General features: G+C 35.5%; 3 protein-coding genes across 3 annotated transcripts; all 3 read left to right on the top strand.

Annotated features, from left to right (window-relative positions):
- Nucleotides 1–1597: 1597 nt before the first annotated feature.
- Nucleotides 1598–4169, top strand: LOC140881252 (trans-cinnamate 4-monooxygenase-like). Its single transcript, XM_073286416.1, has 3 exons — nucleotides 1598–2495; nucleotides 2727–2860; nucleotides 3406–4169. Exons 1-3 carry the CDS (start codon nucleotides 1711–1713, stop codon nucleotides 3999–4001), a joined length of 1515 nt encoding a protein of 504 aa, XP_073142517.1. The 5' UTR covers nucleotides 1598–1710; the 3' UTR covers nucleotides 4002–4169.
- A 3747-nt stretch (nucleotides 4170–7916) lies between these two features.
- LOC140878488 (trans-cinnamate 4-monooxygenase-like) lies at nucleotides 7917–9628 on the top strand. Its single transcript, XM_073282089.1, has 3 exons — nucleotides 7917–8704; nucleotides 8799–8935; nucleotides 9018–9628. Exons 1-3 carry the CDS (start codon nucleotides 7917–7919, stop codon nucleotides 9626–9628), a joined length of 1536 nt encoding a protein of 511 aa, XP_073138190.1.
- Nucleotides 9629–10798: 1170 nt separating this feature from the next.
- On the top strand, nucleotides 10799–18187 carry LOC140881787 (uncharacterized). Its single transcript, XM_073287368.1, has 17 exons — nucleotides 10799–10926; nucleotides 11312–11377; nucleotides 12095–12117; nucleotides 12262–12437; nucleotides 12842–12961; nucleotides 13070–13118; nucleotides 13358–13443; nucleotides 13683–13784; nucleotides 14155–14209; nucleotides 14630–14729; nucleotides 15565–15787; nucleotides 16509–16671; nucleotides 16744–16781; nucleotides 17394–17463; nucleotides 17539–17625; nucleotides 17716–17741; nucleotides 17868–18187. The coding sequence occupies exons 2-17, from the start codon at nucleotides 11336–11338 to the stop codon at nucleotides 17894–17896; spliced, it is 1389 nt and encodes a 462-aa protein (XP_073143469.1). The 5' UTR covers nucleotides 10799–10926; nucleotides 11312–11335; the 3' UTR covers nucleotides 17897–18187.
- The last annotated feature ends 1623 nt before the right edge of the window (nucleotides 18188–19810 follow it).

The following is a 19810-nucleotide window of genomic DNA, read 5'->3' as shown; positions in this document are numbered from 1 at the left end:
GATTCTAATAGATGGCTTAACTTAAAAAATAATATAATAATAATCTTGCTATCAAATCAACGAGGATCCAACGAATATGATCTAGAGCGGTTAAATTTCTCATTCAAATTAAACACATTATTATTTATTTCATTTCTATCCAATTTTTTCAATAATCTCAAATCTCAATGCATTTTTTGTCCATACATAATACATTATCATATTCACTAAACTAACTGATGCCTTCAAGGTATTGTCTTTTGCCAAATAATTGATCAAATAATTATAAAGCGACTTATAAAAAAATTTTGCATTATGTAATGTATTGGTTCACATACCTATAAAATAAAATATATAATAATTATATCCAATCAATAAGATAATAAGAAAAGTTCAATAAAAGTCATATTATTTTAATTAAGTTGGTTCAAATTAAATAATTGTTTATAAAATTGAAGAGCGAAATATTTTGGGAAAATAGGATTTTTCCCCCCTCATTAACTCGATTGGATGCGCAGGATCTTGTGATACGTTGAAGAGCAAAACCGGTTTTTTTTTTTTGAGGTAACCAAAACCTTTTTTCTAAAATGTTGTTTACGAATCAATTCATTTAGTGAAAGTATATATATCGTTAGAATTTCACAAGATTCAGCACAAAAAATTTATTGTTCTAAATGTAATTTCAACAATCTATATTTATAGTTACATGTAATATCCATAATTTTTTCTTTGAAACCTATATGTGACAAGAAATTAGAACTTTTTGTTTTTAATATCCATAATCTATATTTATAGTTACATGTAATATCCTAGGTTAGAGTAATATATTAGACTAACATATAAACTTTTTGTTTGAAACATAGATAGAACTAAAACCAAATTGGTATAATAATAAACACTCGAAATGATTAATTAAAAAAAATTTAATTCTTGAAAAAAATGGAATTCAAACGCATATTTTTTTATTTAATTAGGCAAAACTTGTAACTTTATTAATTATAATTAGCCATTACAAGTTCAACCAACCACGAGAAAAACTCATCATTCATCCAAACAAACGATGAATGGGAGGAAGAAAAAAAATCAACAATATTATGAGCTACAAAATTCGTCGAATGGCGACCATGAACAATATCAAAAGCTATAAAAACCTCTCTTTGATTTCTGTAGCACACGCACCCGGATATCCCATATTTTCTTGATCAGCCGTAATTGCTTGCATTCGAAGTTGAATACATATTGACGTGGAATCGACCACTCCTAATAATATATTTTTTATTTTAAAAAAAACTACTGATAATAATCAAAAGTATTAGCCAATTTGTAAAAGTTAAGAATTAAAAATTACTTCAAAGTTCAAAAAAAAAAAAAAAAAAAAAAGAAGAAGAAGAAAGAAAGAGGATAATTAATGCGACTTTTTGTGAGCCGTACCAAACCCCCTTACCTACTCCCTAACCATTTCCTTAAATTTACCAATTCTAATCTGACTTCTGATTCACCGCAGGTATTTTGACGGCGTCAATTCCACATTAATCAACTTCTCCCCAAACAGCCGTTAACTTTGACGCCGTCAAATTCTGCCTCCCCCTGCCGTAGTTCTATAAATTTCCACATTGCGTCGCCTTCTCACAGAACAGGACAACTCGGCAAACATTTAACTTAACCCACCACCATTTCAACCGCCGTCTTCCGCCGTGAGACCTCCGATACCCGGGTCGGGTACTCCTAAACATGGATCTTCTCCTCCTCGAGAAGACCCTTCTCGGCCTCTTCTTCGCCATAATCACCGCCACCGTCATTTCCAAACTCCGCGGCAAGAAGTTCAAGCTCCCGCCGGGACCCATCCCCGTCCCAATATTCGGAAACTGGCTACAAGTCGGAGATGATCTGAACCACCGCAACCTCACAGACTACGCCAAGAAATTCGGGGAAATATTCCTGCTCCGCATGGGGCAGCGCAACCTCGTGGTCGTCTCCTCCCCGGAACTCTCCAAAGAGGTCCTCCACACCCAGGGAGTGGAGTTCGGGTCCCGCACGCGTAACGTCGTCTTCGACATCTTCACCGGGAAAGGTCAAGACATGGTTTTCACCGTCTACGGCGAGCACTGGCGGAAGATGCGGCGGATCATGACGGTTCCGTTTTTCACCAACAAAGTGGTGCAGAGGAACCGCCACGGATGGGAGGCGGAGCTGGCCGCCGTGGTGGAGGACGTGAAGAAGAACCCCGAAGCTGCCACGAAAGGGATCGTTCTCCGGAGGAGACTCCAGCTGATGATGTACAATAATATGTATCGCATCATGTTTGATAGAAGGTTTGAGAGTGAAGAGGACCCATTGTTCAATAAACTCAAGGCTCTGAATGGGGAGAGGAGCAGATTGGCGCAGAGCTTTGACTATAATTACGGGGATTTCATTCCCATTTTGAGGCCATTTTTGAGAGGCTATCTCAAAGTATGCCAGGAAGTTAAAGACAAGAGATTGCAATTATTCAAGGACTATTTTGTTGATGAGAGAAAGTAAGTTCTTTTAATTTCCACCTTGTTTTCTTGTTTCTAATCATTGCTCTAACTCACTTCTTTTGGTCCTTTTCCATTTTGGAAACTCAAAAATTTTGGTGGGGTATGGGCATATTATGACCTATGATTTTGAGGGATACTTTTCCCTCAAAAGATTCATTTTTTAAGAAAAAAGTTGTGATTTTTTTTTCTTTGGGAATGTTGTTCAATAGCTTGAATTTCATGTTATAGGAAGCTTGCGAGCACGAAGGCTACGGACAATGATGGCCTAAAATGTGCCATTGATCACATCATCGAAGCCCAAGAAAAAGGAGAAATCAATGAAGACAATGTCCTTTACATTGTTGAGAACATTAACGTTGCTGGTAAGTTTTTAATTATATTTTGTCCTGGAAAAATTTACCATTTTTTGAATTTTCTTCTGGTATAAATGATTTCTTGATTGTGTTGTTGATAAGTGTGGAAATGGGGTGGGGTTGTTGACTTTGATTGTTAATATATATTTATTTGAATATATGACAATGACCCAAAGACCATTTCAAGGCTCTCGTATGTTCTTGTCGGTAGTTCAAATGTACTCACCAGTTAACAACTAGTGGTTTCAAATAACCCCACGCACTCTATGTACCTTCCTAGATATAAAATGACAGCACTTTAATTTTAGATCACCAAAACTGAAAAAATTGAAAGTCAAAACTTTTAACACTTTTTTTTTCCATTCACTGAGGGGAATAGCTCATGAAAGATAAAATCAAAACTTAAAATTTTATTTTTCTGAGACCAAGATTATTTGCATTGATAAACTCGGAACTCTTTAAGTGATTGCCTCGACAAAAGTTCCATACTTTACCCGAAAATTATGGTTCATGCTCAAAGACAAATGTAACAACTCGTGTGTTTCCATGAACAGCAATTGAAACAACATTGTGGTCAATTGAATGGGGCATTGCTGAATTAGTCAACCACCCCGAGATCCAGAAAAAGCTTCGGAATGAGATAGTCACCGTGCTCGGCCCGGGAGCACCGGTTACGGAGCCCGAACTCCACAAACTACCATACCTTCAAGCCGTGGTCAAAGAAACGCTCCGCCTTAGAATGGCCATTCCTCTTCTAGTACCCCACATGAACCTCCATGATGCCAAGCTAAGCGGCTACGACATTCCGGCTGAAAGCAAGATCTTGGTGAACGCTTGGTGGCTGGCTAACAACCCCGAAACCTGGAAAAAGCCCGAAGAATTCAGGCCCGAAAGGTTTTTGGAAGAGGAGTCGAAAGTCGATTCCAATGGCAACGATTTTCGGTACCTGCCGTTCGGGGCTGGCAGGAGGAGCTGCCCTGGAATTATCCTCGCATTGCCAATTCTTGGCATCACTTTGGGAGGACTGGTGCAGAATTTCGAGCTGTTTCCTCCTCCGGGGCAGTCTAAGATCGACACCACCGAGTGCGGTGGTCAATTCAGTTTACGTATTTTGAATCATTCCACCATTGTTTTGAAGCCAGTATCATAATAAAATATCATCGGTTTGAATCATAAGAGTAATGGGAGTGAGTTTTGGATTCACTCAAAACATGTTTTGTAATGTTTGTATTTTGTGTCATTGGGTGATGCTTGTTCTTGACAAATCCCGTGTTGTTTGTTTGTTTTTTAAAAATTGAATACATCAATCATTAAATGATTCAACGAGTCATGGTTTATATCTTTACTGAAAAACAAAGGGATTGCGTCTATAAACGAAGACATCCGCCCGAAAGCAGACTCGAGCGAGCTAAAGGAAGAGCTCAGAGGCCACCTGTTTTTCAATTTTATATTTTTTTTTGGGTGGGAATCTCCGAAAAACTGATAATACCCTCAGAAGGAAGGTTGAACAGATTGGCAAAATAATTTTCCTCAATCAGCAATTTGATGTCCTCCTATCACCAAGACTAACTTCACATCGTCATGCTCAGTAGTCTGCACTTTTCCGGTAGATACTTAGAAGCTTAGCCTCGTAGATATCTAGTGAATTGATAGAGAGAACCTAGTAACTCATGTTTTCCAGCTACAGTGAGATTGAATAGCATGGATGGCTTTGAGGGCATATAGACTATAAATGAAATATTTGTTTTTGCTTTTTTTTAAATAAAAAAAAAAATACTTGGAGAAGAATCATGATTCGTGGTCTCCTTGTTGGAAATTTATTTAAATTAAAATTTTTGAATGAAAATTATGGATTACGGATGTGAGAGTGTTTTTTGGCTCTTCATATTATTGAATTAATTTGAGACTTTAGGCTCTCCACATGCTTGAGTTAATTGAAAGATTAATTGAGTTAATTAATTTTATGACTTTTGGTGTGTTTTTTGAAGCTTATAAATAGTGTGCTCATTTCCTCAATTCACACACACAATATTCAATATCTCACTCAAGTATTCTCTTGCATTTCATATTGTTAGCTTTTCATTTGGCCTCCGTTAAGTTTTGGTGATAAAGTGAAGGTATGATTCAAGTTCGCCGGAGTAGTGAATTTGTGCTTAGTTTGCTACTGGTTTTTCCGTTATATCTTGGAAAACAGACGTCTGTGCGTGTCGATTCTCAAGCATCTTGTGGAGGCGAGAAATCTGTTTTAATTAAAAGAAGCAATCCATCACCATGTCTCAACAAATTAAATGTCAATCTTGAAATATCTTCATTAATTAAGATATAAAAGAAGTAAAATAAGACATAAAATAATGTGGCGGGCATGCTTAGTTTTTAACACACATAAACTCTTATGAAGTCGTTTTACGATCAATTTTGTGAGATAAATCAATCTTCTATCTTCTATTTGTCCGATCCATAAAAAAAAATTATGTCAAAATTATTACTTTTTATTATAAATGTAGGTCGGGTTAAACCGTGTCATAGATATATCGTCTCACAAGACCTATTCTTTCTTTTTTTTCATTTTTTAAAATGACTAAATTTGGTGTTAATTTCACGTTTAAATTGGTGATATATTTGTTCAGATTTTTCGATTTGGGTCTATTTACTCTAGAGATTAATCATTTTCATCAAATCACTTAATAAATTTTCATGAGATTTATTTAACTAAATAACTTCCGTTTGACCATGATTTGAAAATATAACCTTCTCAATTTTTTTTTTTATTTTGTTTTTGCATTTTCTTTGTATTTGAAGGTCATTTTGCAAATTGTTTTTGAAAGAAGGTCATAAATCAAAAAATTTAGTTGACCAAGGTCATTTTTCAAACTTTCCCAATTTTCATGCATCAGCCATCAAGTAGAGAAAAAATAGTAATGTCCTCAAAAACCATTCGATGTTCCCAAGTCTTTGGGCTTATTTAAGCGGTCCTTTGAAATATATGCTTTGGGCCTTCTCACAATTTCGACCCTTTTCTGAATAAAGCCCACTTCATGCAATCAGACGCAATCTAAACCTGAATGTTTCACAAACCACGGCGGGTTAAAGTAGATTATAGTTTTTTTTAAGAGCACGGTCTCACATATCTTTATCTGTGAGATGAATCAACTCTACTCATATTTACAATAATAAGTAATATTTTTTAATGAGTAACTCAAATAAGAAACTCGTCTCACAAAAATGACTCATACGTGAAACCTTCTCATAGGAGTTTTTGTCATTTTTTTAATACCTACAAATTAGTATACTATAGTTGCAAAATAATTATCTAGCCATTATAATAAATAAAAATATATTTTTGGAGTAACACTCCTGCATGTGAGACGGCCTCCTCCGTGAAACGGGTCAATCCTATCCATATTTATGATAATAAGTAATATTTTTAGCATAAAATGTAATAATTTTAATGGATAACACATATAAAAGACTCGTCTAAAAAAAATGACATTTGAGAACGTCTCATATAAATTTTTGTCATATTTTTTAGCTACGATTTTAGTATTTGGTTTAGTTTATCAACCCCAATGATAAATGAAAAGAAATAAAATAGATATCTAGCCAATTAATAATTCTCAGATATCAGATTTGATAAAATGATTACTAATACTAAACCTATACTCAACTTACCAATCAAATATCATATAACTAAGCTGACTGCATTAATTAATTGTATCTATTGAATTGTGTAACATTAATCTATTACTATATATAAAAGGAGGGTTTCCCATAAGAAACTGTTATTCGATGAAGTCAAATTTTAATTCCAAAATTTTCCTTTAAACAACATGTTTTAATTTTTTTATAATTCTCATTTATTTATTTAAAATGTAGTAAACCACAAAACAATAAGGTATAACACATTTTCTCCTATATTCAACTCCCATGATCCTCCAATTACTATTCTAATTTTTATGAATTATTTGTACACATACATTGCATTTGTGTGTGCGCTAGTATATATTATACGTATAAATTCTTCAGCCATCCAAAATCTGCAATTATAGACAGACACTACTTTAGGTTTCACGCTGTCACCAATTTTTCTTCCAAAACAGCATCCTTTTATATATATATATATATATATATATATATATATATATATATATATATATATATATATATATATAGAGTTCTTTTATGGTGCCCAACTCTATATGCCCAACTTCATGCCCACCATGTACAATATGTGATAAGTCAACTCATCAATTGTGTTGGTCAACTCACATATTGTACATGGTGGGCATGGAGTTGGGCATATGAGTTGGGCACCATAAAAGAACTCTATATATATATATATATACACTAGCGTTCAAACAAATTAAAGAAAAGACTTATATAAATAAATCATTAATTAATTACTCCTCATGAATATTTGCATACTCCCATAGTCCCATAACACAATTATATAAACATTAGCCGGCAGTTTTACATGCAAGTTCATGCTGGCTTATGTCACGTCGCTCTCCTTTACTGCATGACTTTTGATGCCAACGCCCTATCTATTAATATTTTTCTGTAGTTGATTACCAATATTTAAAAAAAAACACATATAACCTTCTCTTCTTTTTTTTGTTAAAAAAAAAACTGTCTCCTACATTAATTCTCTTGAATGTACTATTGATGCCATACTATTAGAAATATATATATAAATAATTTTTTTCTTGATATACCCCAAAATACATATATATCATATAAAAAACAATATACGTACAAATTAAGATCATTGAATTCAATCTCACAAACTTGCAGATTCAGTGTATCAATTGTCCTACTTGCCAAATTTGATCAGTTGGCATTGCATTTGATTTTGAATAATTAAAACAAATCGCGATGACCCATGCTGTTCGGAATCTAAGTAAGAGAGATTCTCATGTTATTTTTAGAGGTCGCAAATACTATCTTACCTACGTAGAATGTTCATGATTGCTGGTAAATAATTCTATATATAGCGATAAGAATCGTCTGTGGCAAAATACGTATACGCACTAGCTACTTGTAAAATCATACGTTAATTTCCCTGCAAATGGATCTTTCCCTGTTCCAGAAAACACTGGTGAGTCTCCTTGTCTCAGTAACGTTCGCCATTTTAGTGTCCAAACTACGGAGAAAGCGGTTCAAGTCCCCGCCAGGCCCCTTGTCCTTCCCCATTGTGGGAAGCTGGCTCCAAATCGGCAACAAGCTAGACCACCATGACTTGATCAGATATGCCCGCAGATTCGGCGAAGTTTTCTTGCTCAGGATGGGCCAAAGGAAGATCGCCGTGATCTCCTCCAAAGAGCTGGCCAAAGAAGTCCTGCTCACCAAAGGAGTCGAGTTCGGATCCCGCTCCAGGAACATCGTCTTCGACATCTTCACTGGCAAAGGCCAAGACATGATCTTCACCGAGTACGGGGATCACTGGAGGAAGATGAGGAGGATCGTCACCGTACCCTTCTTCACCAACAAGGTGGTGCAGCAGAACCGCCTCGAGTGGGAGGCGGAGGCGGCCGCTGTTGTGGAGGATGTGAGGAAGAACCCCGCGGCGGCCACGGAAGGGATTGTTCTGAGGGATAGGATAGAGTTGATGGTGTACAATAATGTGTACAAGATCATGTTTGGGAGAGGGTTCGCCGGCGTCGAAGATCCTCTGTATCTTAAGGTTAAGACGGTGAACGCGGAGAGGAGTAGGTTGGGGCAGAGTCTTGAGTACAATTTTGGTGATTTTGTCCCCATTTTGAGGCCTTTCTTGAGAGGTTACTTGAACATTTGCCAAGAGGTTACAAAGAGGAGGTTGAAGCTGTACAAGGATTTTTTTGTCGATCAGAGGAAGCTGTAAGTTAGTTTACGTCGTCGATCTATTTCTAGTTTACGTACGCAAGATGTTCATATTTCTTCTTCTTTTGTTTTGGTTCGAAAATTGTAACAGACAAAATGTAAGCACGAGAAAAACAGAGAATTACAAAGGTGGCAAGTGTGGAATCGATCACATTCTTGAAGCCAAGGATATGGGAGAGATAAATGAGGATAATGTTCTATACATTGTAGAGAACATGAATGTTGCTGGTACGTACGTACGTCTAAAATTCTTCAAACTTTTTTTTATATATATATATAGATTTTAATTAATTTGGCGATATTGGAGCAGCAATCGAGACAACCATATGGGCAATAGAGTGGGCGGTGGGAGAGCTGGTGAACAACCCTGTGATTCAAAGCAAACTCCGGGCTGAGATGGACGCCGTGCTCGGGCCTGACGCGCAGGTGACCGAGCCCGATATCCACAAGCTCCCATATCTCCAGGCAGTAACAAAGGAGACTCTTCGAAGAAGAATGGTGGTCCCCTGTTTGGTCCCACACCTGAACCTGGAGGATGTTGATCTCAAGGGCTTCACCATCCCGGGAGGAAGCCGGATCTTCGTCAACGCCTGGTGGCTGGCGAACGATCCCGCACACTGGAAGAAGCCCGAAGAATTCAGGCCCGAGAGATTCTTGGAAGAAGAGTGTAAGGTGGAAGCCAATGGCAACGACGTGAAATACATACCTTTCGGGGTTGGCAGGAGGAGTTGCCCCGGAATCTTCATGGCCCTGGCTGCTATCGGGATCACCTTGGGGAGGTTGGTCCAAAACTTCGAGCTTTCGCCGCCGCCGGGACGATCCGAGCTCGATATGACCGAGAATAACGGACAATTCGCTACCCGCATCCTCAACCGCCACACCATTGTGCTGAAGCCGAGATCTTTATCTGAAAAGTACTGATCGGTGTCTTTGTGTTTGTGTTGATGAAAATATATAATAATAATAATAATAAGCAAATATGTGCATGTTCTTCTATTGGGCATGGTATGTCCTCGTGCATGTGTGATTTCATGATTTCAACTTCATGCATCGTTATTGATATTAATTGTCGCAAATAAGACATGCATTCATTTATATCATGAAATATAATACATGCATGTGTATTTTTATATCCATGAATTATCTCCATCTGATCCAGTCTGTATCCTTTGCCATTAGTGAAAATGAAGCTATACTAGCTAGTTTCAAATAATAAAGCTATATATATATATGTATACATGTTTTCCCTCCTAGCTAGTTTCGAACATCTTCATAATAAAAAATAGTAATTAAATAAAAAAAACATTCCAATCTATAGCCTATAGGGACCAATGACCCTGGTGTTACTCCCATCATATGAACTTGTAAATTTAAAAACACACATCGTTTGTTTTTATATAATATGATCTCATATGGGGTCCTTCGACCCTACAGAGGTATTTATTTGGATGGCTCAAATTGGCCAATTTTCATCTGGGGCCCATAATTTTCATGTGGGTCCCGGATGAAAATTGTGTTTTGGCCAATGCGGGTCATCCAATTTGCAGAGGGTGTAATATACCCTTCTGTAGGGTCATTCATATGAATGTCTTGTTTATTGAGTTAGACATGAGTAAGATGGATGACTTCTCGTGCTTTCCTAAAATCTAGATAAAATATTACAATGAAATAGGATTTGTCGTATATTAACATATAGATCGGACGAGTTACCCTCATGTATTTTTATTTTTTTTACAATAATCCTATGAAAGATCATTTGATAAAAAAAAAGTACACAATAACATATCATACACTTGGCCATAAAATAGGGTGGGTTGTTTTTTGAACTTATAATGTTTTTTTTGGTAAAAATTTTTATGAGACGGTTTCAAGGGTCATATTTATGAGACGGATCTTTTATATGGGTTATTCATTAAAAAGTATTACAATTTATGTCAAAAGTATTACTTATTATTATAAATATGGATATAATTGACTCGTTTTACGGATGAAATCGTCACACAAAAGTTTTACCTTTTTTTTTATTATTTTATTAAACTCAAATGAAACAATGTGCTTATTTGTCAGCATTGCTATATAAAACTCCGGACTCCCGCTATTTCTTTTGCTTCCTTGCACTACACTCAAGCCGTCAATCACTACGGGCGGTCGGGGGAAAATCGAATTCCTTTCAACTCCGCGCAATCCATCTCCGTTTTCCGTCTAATCTCGGATCAGAGGTAGTAATTTCAAAAGTTTTTGCTCTTTCTGATTGCCTCTTTCCATTTACACTGTCACGATCCTTTTAGGCTTTTCGTGTTACCGATTTGAGTGATGAATTTTCTGATTCTGAATAGTGATTAGGTATTATGTAGATGAGTTGGCGTTTTGATTAACAGACCGTTGTATGATTCTGCTTAGATTCTAAAATCCCGATTTTGTTTCTCTGTGTTACATCTATAGATTTGTCGGTTAGATTTCTTTTGAACAAAATCATATCTGAATCCCTAGACGCAGGTAAGGTCAGCTGTTACCTCACCAGATTGATGTTTTACGACATTATGTTTCTATTACGATGATCTGCATTTCTGATTATTTTTTCTCTTCAATCCTTCTGTGTCTTAGTTGAGTCTGAGTATACTGTACACCATGTTACAATGGATGGGTGGATCAAGGCGGAAAGTGGCAACAGTAAGTTTTCATCAGCTGACTTCTTTCCGTTTTACCTCACTATTTTGGGAACTCCTAGCTTTGCACAAATTTTATTTTTTATTAAAAAAAAAAGGCATTACGCCTATTTAGTTGAGAAACAACCATTCATACAAGGTTTATAAGTACTTTGTTTGAGATATTTTCTTATTTGGTAATCGTACTTCATGTTTAGTTGGATAAATGACTGAAAACACTGCAATAACTGATGCCATATATTCATATGTTCATAATGTCAAAATGACCATCAAATCAAGGATTTATCTTATAACAAATGCACATAGAGTATGAAGGTCAGCCAATGGAGGCGGCCCTGCTTATAGGTTGCTCTTACAGTCTTACTAGATCCAACTTTTGTTCATCGAAGCTTTGTCCAACGTGACAGTTTAAGCTCTATCAATACTGGTTAGCTTAGTCTAGCCAGCATGCATGTTCTGTATCCTCTAAGAGGCACTTAGGGATAAATCTTTTCATTGCAATGCAGCACTTGCATAATTTTATAATGATAAAATTATAATAGACGTCTTAGTTCTCATGTGCTATACCTTTTTTTTCCTGTTACTCAGTTACATGATAAAAATTGATGCAATCATGCAATCCTTGCATTATGTTGCAACTTCAGTTTCATAGTTTGTTTCATTGGTTGTTTAACATTAGCATTTTGTTTTCATGCCGGTGACTCGTGATGAAAAAATGCAGTCGAGAAATTCAACCCATAAAAGGTGCAAACTTTCTCTACAGCATTATCGTATCATCTTGACCTTTCTTCATGCTGATCGTTCAGCAATTGAAATTATCAGTACTTTCCATGTGGAGCTGGAGTGAGTATACTTTGTCCTTAATTGATCTTGAGTTAAACAATGTAGGCAAAGACAGTATTTTGAACAAAGGAAACGACAACAGCAAGCGGCAGGATCAGAAGGCTATGTCGATGGAAAACCTTCGTGCAGTCAAAATTGTGAAAATAGTAGATCACTAGACATACTTAGTTTGGTAAATGTATCGTCTATAGCTCAAAAGCACGAGACCAGTAGCTTGAACGGTAATTTGCATGACTTTTGTGCTTTTACGTTCAAGATGTTCAGAGATTTTCATTCTTTTATGTTGCTGAGGACCAGTAGGGGTGTGAATCATATTTATTTGTCACATAAGTCAGTGATTAGTTGAGTTAATTTATCTCCTACAACTTGTAAATTTATCTTCACTATTTTCATGGATTTTTACTGAGTTGATTGAGATGCATAAGCAAACTGACTTGCTTAAACATCATCGAATTTCATAAGCTGTACAACTGATAAAATTAGATCGACATATTGGTTCATGACTTTGTAGTCCATGCACCCATATTTGATGATGCATTTATTGTTCAAATTTCGAAGGTTTCTTACTTTTTGACCTTATCTTTTCTCTAATATATTTTAAATATTTCTTTCCATACTTCAAAAGCAAGAGATAGCTCAAATCATGATGATGGTTTCGCATTCCATCATCAATATGCCTACCAGTCCCCATCTAGTCACACTGGTAGAGACACTGTGGTAAATCAATCTGAACCAAAAGAAGAAAGTATGCTTCTTATTCTAATTCATTTTTTTCTTTTCGTCTGACTAGGTCAAATACTTTATTGTTTATCAATACTCTTTTTTTGAGTAAGCATCATTCTCTATTGTTCAGCCTCAGGAACATCAACTAGCCACCACCCAGATAGTGGAAATTCAAAGAAGTGAGTGCGGTCAAATGTAAATCGTATACAGACTTTGGAATTTGTTAATGAATTTATTTCAATTTTAATAATTTGTACATCTATTAAATTATGTCACCACAGCAATGACTTGTTTACTAAATTTTGTTGGTAGTCAACACTTCTGTGGATTCTGTGCTTTATCGTGTTTTCTGTTTCCAATCTATTCTTTAAAGAAAAAACGTCTTATTTAGACGGAATTAACACCCAATGATTCACAGGGTTCTGGTTCGTTTGACTGATCCAAATGACCATTTTGTTGGGAATGGCAACAAATTTGATCATTCCATGTTGTCATCTGCACAGCGTGAGCATCGATTGATCTGTGTTAGTTACCTTACTGTTTGCAAAGAATATATGTTGTTCCCTGGCTGCCAAATGAAAGTCACTTATTTGCCGGGGAATCATTCTTAGGAGTGATGGTTGTCCATGCCATTATCATCGATGCTTCGTTTGCAGCAGTATTGACGATTGAGATTTTACAACAAAATTTTGTTTGTGAAACTCGGCTGGAATTTAAATTTCATCTTTGTTCAATGTTCCCAGAGATGTCAGTTATGGATTTGCTTGGTGATGGCAGAGCAAGCAGCAACGCGGAGGAAACTTCAGTGCATGTGCAGGAAGCTCATGTTGCATTTTCAGTTGAAGGTTTGCTTCTATAATTTAGTGAAGATACAATTCTTGTTCATCAATTGAAAATGCTATAAAATTTTTGTATTGTGCTGTCTGAAAATTTTGTTACGCTATATGTCCTTCAACTCTCATGATAAAATATTTTGTATCATTTTGTCATTTTTGCTTTATAGTCCCTTGTCTACTCACTAGAGAAATCATTCTCTAAAACTTCAGAGCTTTACCTTACAGTGGTTTTGTTTGTTATCGCAGATAAACTCTCATTCGTAATTCCAAACTTTGAAGAAACTCTTTTTTCTATGAAAATTATATGATCATTTGAATTATTAGCCAGCCTTGTAAATTTAGCATGAATTAATAACTACGCATCTCATGTTCATTTCAGGTTTAGGGAAAGTGGAAGCAGAAACTCCAGTTCAGTCACCAAAGACACCTAGGAGGTAATATCGTGAAATTGCTGATGGAAGAGGTCATATAACAGGGCATACTTTACGAAAATTCGGTCAAGTCTAGAATTGATCTTCTAGCCATGGTTTCTGTAGATCTAAATCCTGAGATTTCTAGCAATACATACAGAATTTGGCTATGGATTTTTTATTTTCATTCTCGTATCTCTCAACTGACATGATTCGTGCACCGGACGCTACTTAAGAAGCGTCTGTTTGGTACTTCTCATTCTAGAATCTTCTGTACGTGAACTTTGTGGTAATAAACAGTCTAACTGCACACAGTTGTTTAAGAAGATCTTGAATTTCACTTTGTAATCATATACTGGCCCTTAAAGTTTCTTATAATAATTTCTTGCCGATATTAAATGTCCATTTGATTAGTACCCACTTACTTTTTGCTCAATTTTACAGATTCTTTTTAAAGGGTTATTCTTCAACGAAGAAATCCTGGAAACAACCTACAGCATCCAAATACATGGATTATGGTTTTGACGACCTTGGGTTCCAAATGGTGAGCATTTATATATCTGATTTTCAGCCCTATAAATGATTCTGGGCTTAATACCAAGACGTGCCTATAGGTCCCAGGTATAATCTTTTGTGCAGGGTTGCATTCTTATTCTAAGCTATTTAGTATGCCCAGAAAATTTATTGATACGTTTTCTACTTGCATTATTTAACCTTCACCTGCTAAGGTGCTCAACATGTGTTTACCAGCGTGTATTAATTGGAGTGCCTGGTAAGTACTTGATGATACTGTCGGTTAAAATTCTATATCTTCAGCTATGCAGGAAAAAGTCAAGGATGGTAGCCAAAAAATTCTGATTGTAAAGCAAACCAACAATTTAAATTTTGTTTAATTATTTAAAAGCACTTGTCTAAATTATCTTGTTAGAAATGATCTAAGGTAGTGTTTGAGATTGCTTAAAAAACGTGCTTTTGACATTTTTCTCCACAAAATTTCTAGTGTTTGAGATTGCTTTAAAAAAGTGCTTTGGAAGGAGAAGGTCAAAAGCATTTTCTTTAAGCAATCTCAATCACTACCTAAGTGGTAATCAGCGAATTTTCTTTAAGCAATCTCAATCACTACCTAAGTGGTAATCAGCGAAATTTACTACTAGACCAATGTTTTATTATTTCCAATCATTCAGGCGTCCTTAACTGCCACTTAGGAGAATCACTCCTTAGGTGAATGTGGTTTAATACCTTTGTATTTTGTTATTGGTTTATCCATTATTTGCAGTTGCGGACATCTACATGTTACCTGCCAAGTTATTTTAACCCCAGTATTTCTGGGTATATTTATCACACTTTCAGACTAATACATCAAATGGACAAAACTACAGGGCGTCATGATGCAAGATTCTGAATTTTCACCTTATGCCAGCTCTAGAAAATACCCTTTCTGCTCAACAGATGAGGTGAATATAATTGGTGATCCAAACCCAAAATTCGTAAATTTTAGAAAGTCCTCTCCATTCTATAGGAATGGAAGTGATTCGCCCGGTGTTTTTAGCAAGGATGAGCTCTTCTGCAACGGCCGAGAGAATGGCAGAATCATTTGGAATGGTAGTGTTTGTTGTTCGATATACCTCTTCATTTATAGCCTATTTTTCTTTGTTTTAATTTATGATTTGAAGTGATATACGAGGAATTGTTGAGTATGCATCATCTGGTCTAATTTTCGCGATCAAAAGAATCTAAAAGTTCATTTCGCCAAAAGGGTGTAGTATTTGGGTCCATGGTTCATTTTTGGTGGACTCTATCAAACATCTCGAGAGGAAGTTGAATCTGTTTGTCGCTCTGTGATTTGATAGTCCGATGCTTTCGGAACACCTATGAAATTTTTTTACCAGCATACCGTGTATATAAGTGCTAATCTTCTTTGACTCTAATTTAAACATGTAGCCTTTGTTATTTGAAACATGCTCTTTCAAATCAATTGTTACTGGTGAACTAGCTAGCACCCACCTTTAACTTGTAATTTTTTAAGGGGTTATTAATGACATCCCGCCTCATAAGAAAGGCATCATCATGACATTTTTGTTGCTACTAGTACTTATCATGGAAAATTTGGGCATCAGATTTCTTTTTTCCTGGAATTACTTTCTTGAGTTGGTCCTTTAGGTTGCTTAATGACTGATGTTTCACCAATGCCATGTAATATTTTATTCTATATGCGAAGAAGTTGGTACATATCATATTGTATTGGCCAAGCCAATTTCTGTTTACTGATTTACTATATCAAAATGATAGCACTGCGATCATTTGTTCTTTTGCCATTCTTTAGGTCCAAGCTTCTTAGATGCCGATGTTGGGGACTTGGGAGAGTATGAATCTTTTAGCAATACTCGGGCAGATCCTAGTGATGTTGGGTTTAATGATCATTTCAATATGGAAAATCATTGGAAAAAAGATTTCAACTTTGAAGACTGGAATCTACAGAATAAAAGGTTTGCCCCTCATATTAAATATTTTCTCCAATCTTCTCACGTGTTTTACTGATAGATCTCTTGTGACTACAGGTTCAGTACCAAACAAAATGAAAGTTTTGATGTGGCTGGTAATTTTTCTTTTCGATATTTTACCAATCAAAGTACAGGATTCATTAAATTTTGCATGAATTCTCTTCAGTTTTCTGCATTATTTGTAGATCTATGGTACAACATCAATGTGAGTTCATAATCACATGGCACAAAGAACTCTGATTATGGGAAAAAAGAAGGTTCTCTGTATGCTTTGGTGTGGTAAAATAGTTGCATGCCATCTTCAGTATTACTAAGCCTAAACATTGTTCTAGCCTCTAGGGCAAAATTGATATACTGACTTAGGCTGCTGTAGGGAAACAATCAACATATTTAACCACCAATTGCTAGAATAAATTTTTTAAATTTTTTATCCTAAGTTTCAGTTTTCTCATTCCTGCAGCAATCCTTCAGAAATTAGATTTCCGACTCAACCTTCTAGCATTTTCAACTTCCTTCAAATTTTTCCTCAAGTTCAAGAGCGTAGTTTCGTCTATTGTTTTCTTTAAAAATTCATGCTTCTTTTCCCATTTCAAGTTCATCAGCTTCTCCAGTAAGAATGATAGATTCTGGACACCATATATTGCTGCTTCTTTTCCCATTCGAAGTTCATTTAAAAAATTTATGTTCGCTTTTTTTCATTTTATCAGATACACTTAGTCCATATCCAAAGTACAATATACTGGAAGAATATCCTGATTTCAAAATTTCAGATTCAAGGTGAGATTCAAATTATCTGAAGAATTTTAAAGTTAAAATTGTGCTCTCTAAGAGTTTGGTTCTGCATAATGGCAGGTTCACTACTATCAGAATTGATGATGAGGATAAAGATAACTCTACCTGCTTTGCGAGTGAAGACACAAGAGAGATGAGTCGGATGAGGTTTACCATTTCTCATTCCTGTTTAGCATATCAATTTTTTTCCATTTTATTCCCGTGAAACTCATTTAAATTTCATTTTTTCATGCACAGTGAAGAATCATGCTCTTCCACAGCAGGTTAGTTTATCAATTTGACATACTAAGGTTCCGCAACATAGACACGAGCACGCAGACACACATATATGTATGCATTTCTTCTTTCAATTGTGAACCTTTTTAATGTGGTTAATTTTTTGCATTCAGTGAGGGGTGATGCAACCAAGAAATCTTGAAAAAGAACCTTCGAGTAAAGAAAGAATTATAGAAAGTAGTGCACCAAACGCTATTATCAGTATGGTTTGCCAGATGATTCCCGCTGGTATACATTATAAGCCGCCAAGAATGATCAGTTCTGGGTAAGGTCGGTGAATTGTTTTTCCTCTGTACATATCAGTGGGGTAGATATTCTACATGATATTCTGTGATTTACAGTTTGAATACAGCTATTTGATGTTGAAATGGTCGACAATTGGGATATATATGTAATGTAACAGCATCATTTGATTTCCATCGTGTTCAGATTATTCACAATTCTCTGAAATTCTTGTTCACTCTGTTCTGAGTGGTACGTCTTTGTTATCATTCTATGAAGGCATTGATTTTGTGTGGGGGTTGATCAAGCAGTTGGGGTGGGAGTTCATATCACATGAAAAATATCGAAATTTTATGCAATTTTTTTCTAAAATTCTGCATCCTTCCCCCCTCCCCTCCTTCAAGTACATTAAGCGATTCCCCGGGTTTTCTGGATCCGCCACCAGTGGGTTGATGAGGTTTGGTTAGTTTCATTATTTTGGCATCAGATTGATTGGGATTTGTGTGGTTTTAATATCAATTCTGTGACTTGTGATAATTCCAGGCACCTGCAATGTAAGACAATACATGAGTGTTGATGCAACTACGCTAGGCGGTCTTGCTGGTTAACTCTTCAGTAAATTTATAGATTTTGTGCCAAGAATGAAGTTCTTTTTTGTGAACAAATGCTAGTAGACTAGAAAATGAGGGAAAATAATAAGCTTACAAATCCCTCTAATTAGTTGACCTGACCATATCTAATATCTTGTGCAGTTATTCATCACATTTCAATTAAAAAAATATAAGATGTACGAGTTTTCGATTATATATACGTTCGTCTCTCCAGAACTTCATGTATTTGACATTTTATTTTTTTTAATACGTTAAAGGAAGTAATTGTAGAATGCATAAAATACAGACATATTCACAAGTTTAGAGATTTTATCTTCGATAAATATCTATTCATGATATTACAATAATTAAGTAATTAACAATATTTTTACAAATGGAAGTCTTGTTTCTGTAAATAAAATACATGCATGCAATGCACATGTTACTTGCGGAAGCTTTTTGTCACACCACCACATTGCTGACGTCGGAAATGAATTTAATATATCATGGCAGTTTCGTGATCACCCGTGCCTGATTGACTCGTGATTCATGCCAAGTTGTAGTATCTTTATTCTTAATAATTAATTCAGAGATCAATTATTATATGCTCTTCCAAATTCTAATTATATACGTGACATTCTTCTTGTTGGGCCTTGGACCCATCCTATACGCACAAATATTCCTAAGCAATATACAGACAAAAAAAAATATACAGACAAATATACGTATATACATTAATACATACATAAGTGCAAGTGCTGAAATAAAAATTTCCAGTCTTAGGAGTAAGGAAAAGGATCGAAATTACATTTGGTTGTTTTTTGTTTTTGTTTTTGTATATTTTTTCTTAAAATTTGATGTATGGACTTTGGATTAGTTTTGGTCCGAGTCCCCGATCAATGCTTATGATTTTATTTCTCTCTCTTTTGGGAATTTTATGAGAAAAATACCAAAAGGTCAATGGTAATAATCTCATCGTTCTTTATTTTCTACTATAGGTCAGGTAAGTATCGTGGTTGTGACGTTTACAAATCCATCATTCATTTTTTTTTATGCGTGAGCACCAATAAATATTTAAACGATATAAATAATAATTTTATCGGTGCATTGTGGTATGCACAATGTGTGATCTATAAAAATTAAAGAATGAATTGTTTTTTAAAATTTTTAAAATATAAGTTATTAAATTTTGAAATAGTATTGGTAGGAGAGAATAAATAAAAAGAAAAATGCTAGTATAATAT

This window comes from Henckelia pumila, chromosome 2 (genome assembly GCF_033568475.1).
Source record: "Henckelia pumila isolate YLH828 chromosome 2, ASM3356847v2, whole genome shotgun sequence".
NCBI classification, from domain to species: Eukaryota; Viridiplantae; Streptophyta; class Magnoliopsida; order Lamiales; family Gesneriaceae; genus Henckelia; species Henckelia pumila.
The sequence above is the reverse complement of the archived record's forward strand: the minus strand, read 5'-3'. Positions and strand labels throughout refer to the sequence as shown.

Bases quoted from the DNA above. Each gene is read 5' to 3' on its own strand.
- LOC140881252 (XM_073286416.1), top strand. From the start codon at position 1,711: ATGGATCTTCTCCTCCTCGAGAAGACCCTTCTCGGCCTCTTCTTCGCC. The intron at 2,496-2,726 runs GTAAGTTCTTTT...TTCATGTTATAG, and splicing joins TATTTTGTTGATGAGAGAAA to GAAGCTTGCGAGCACGAAGG. The intron at 2,861-3,405 runs GTAAGTTTTTAA...TTCCATGAACAG, and splicing joins TGAGAACATTAACGTTGCTG to CAATTGAAACAACATTGTGG.
- LOC140878488 (XM_073282089.1), top strand. From the start codon at position 7,917: ATGGATCTTTCCCTGTTCCAGAAAACACTGGTGAGTCTCCTTGTCTCA. The intron at 8,705-8,798 runs GTAAGTTAGTTT...AAATTGTAACAG, and splicing joins TTTGTCGATCAGAGGAAGCT to ACAAAATGTAAGCACGAGAA. The intron at 8,936-9,017 runs GTACGTACGTAC...ATATTGGAGCAG, and splicing joins AGAGAACATGAATGTTGCTG to CAATCGAGACAACCATATGG.
- LOC140881787 (XM_073287368.1), top strand. From the start codon at position 11,336: ATGTTACAATGGATGGGTGGATCAAGGCGGAAAGTGGCAACA. The intron at 12,438-12,841 runs GTAATTTGCATG...ATACTTCAAAAG, and splicing joins CGAGACCAGTAGCTTGAACG to CAAGAGATAGCTCAAATCAT. The intron at 12,962-13,069 runs GTATGCTTCTTA...TCTATTGTTCAG, and splicing joins ATCTGAACCAAAAGAAGAAA to CCTCAGGAACATCAACTAGC.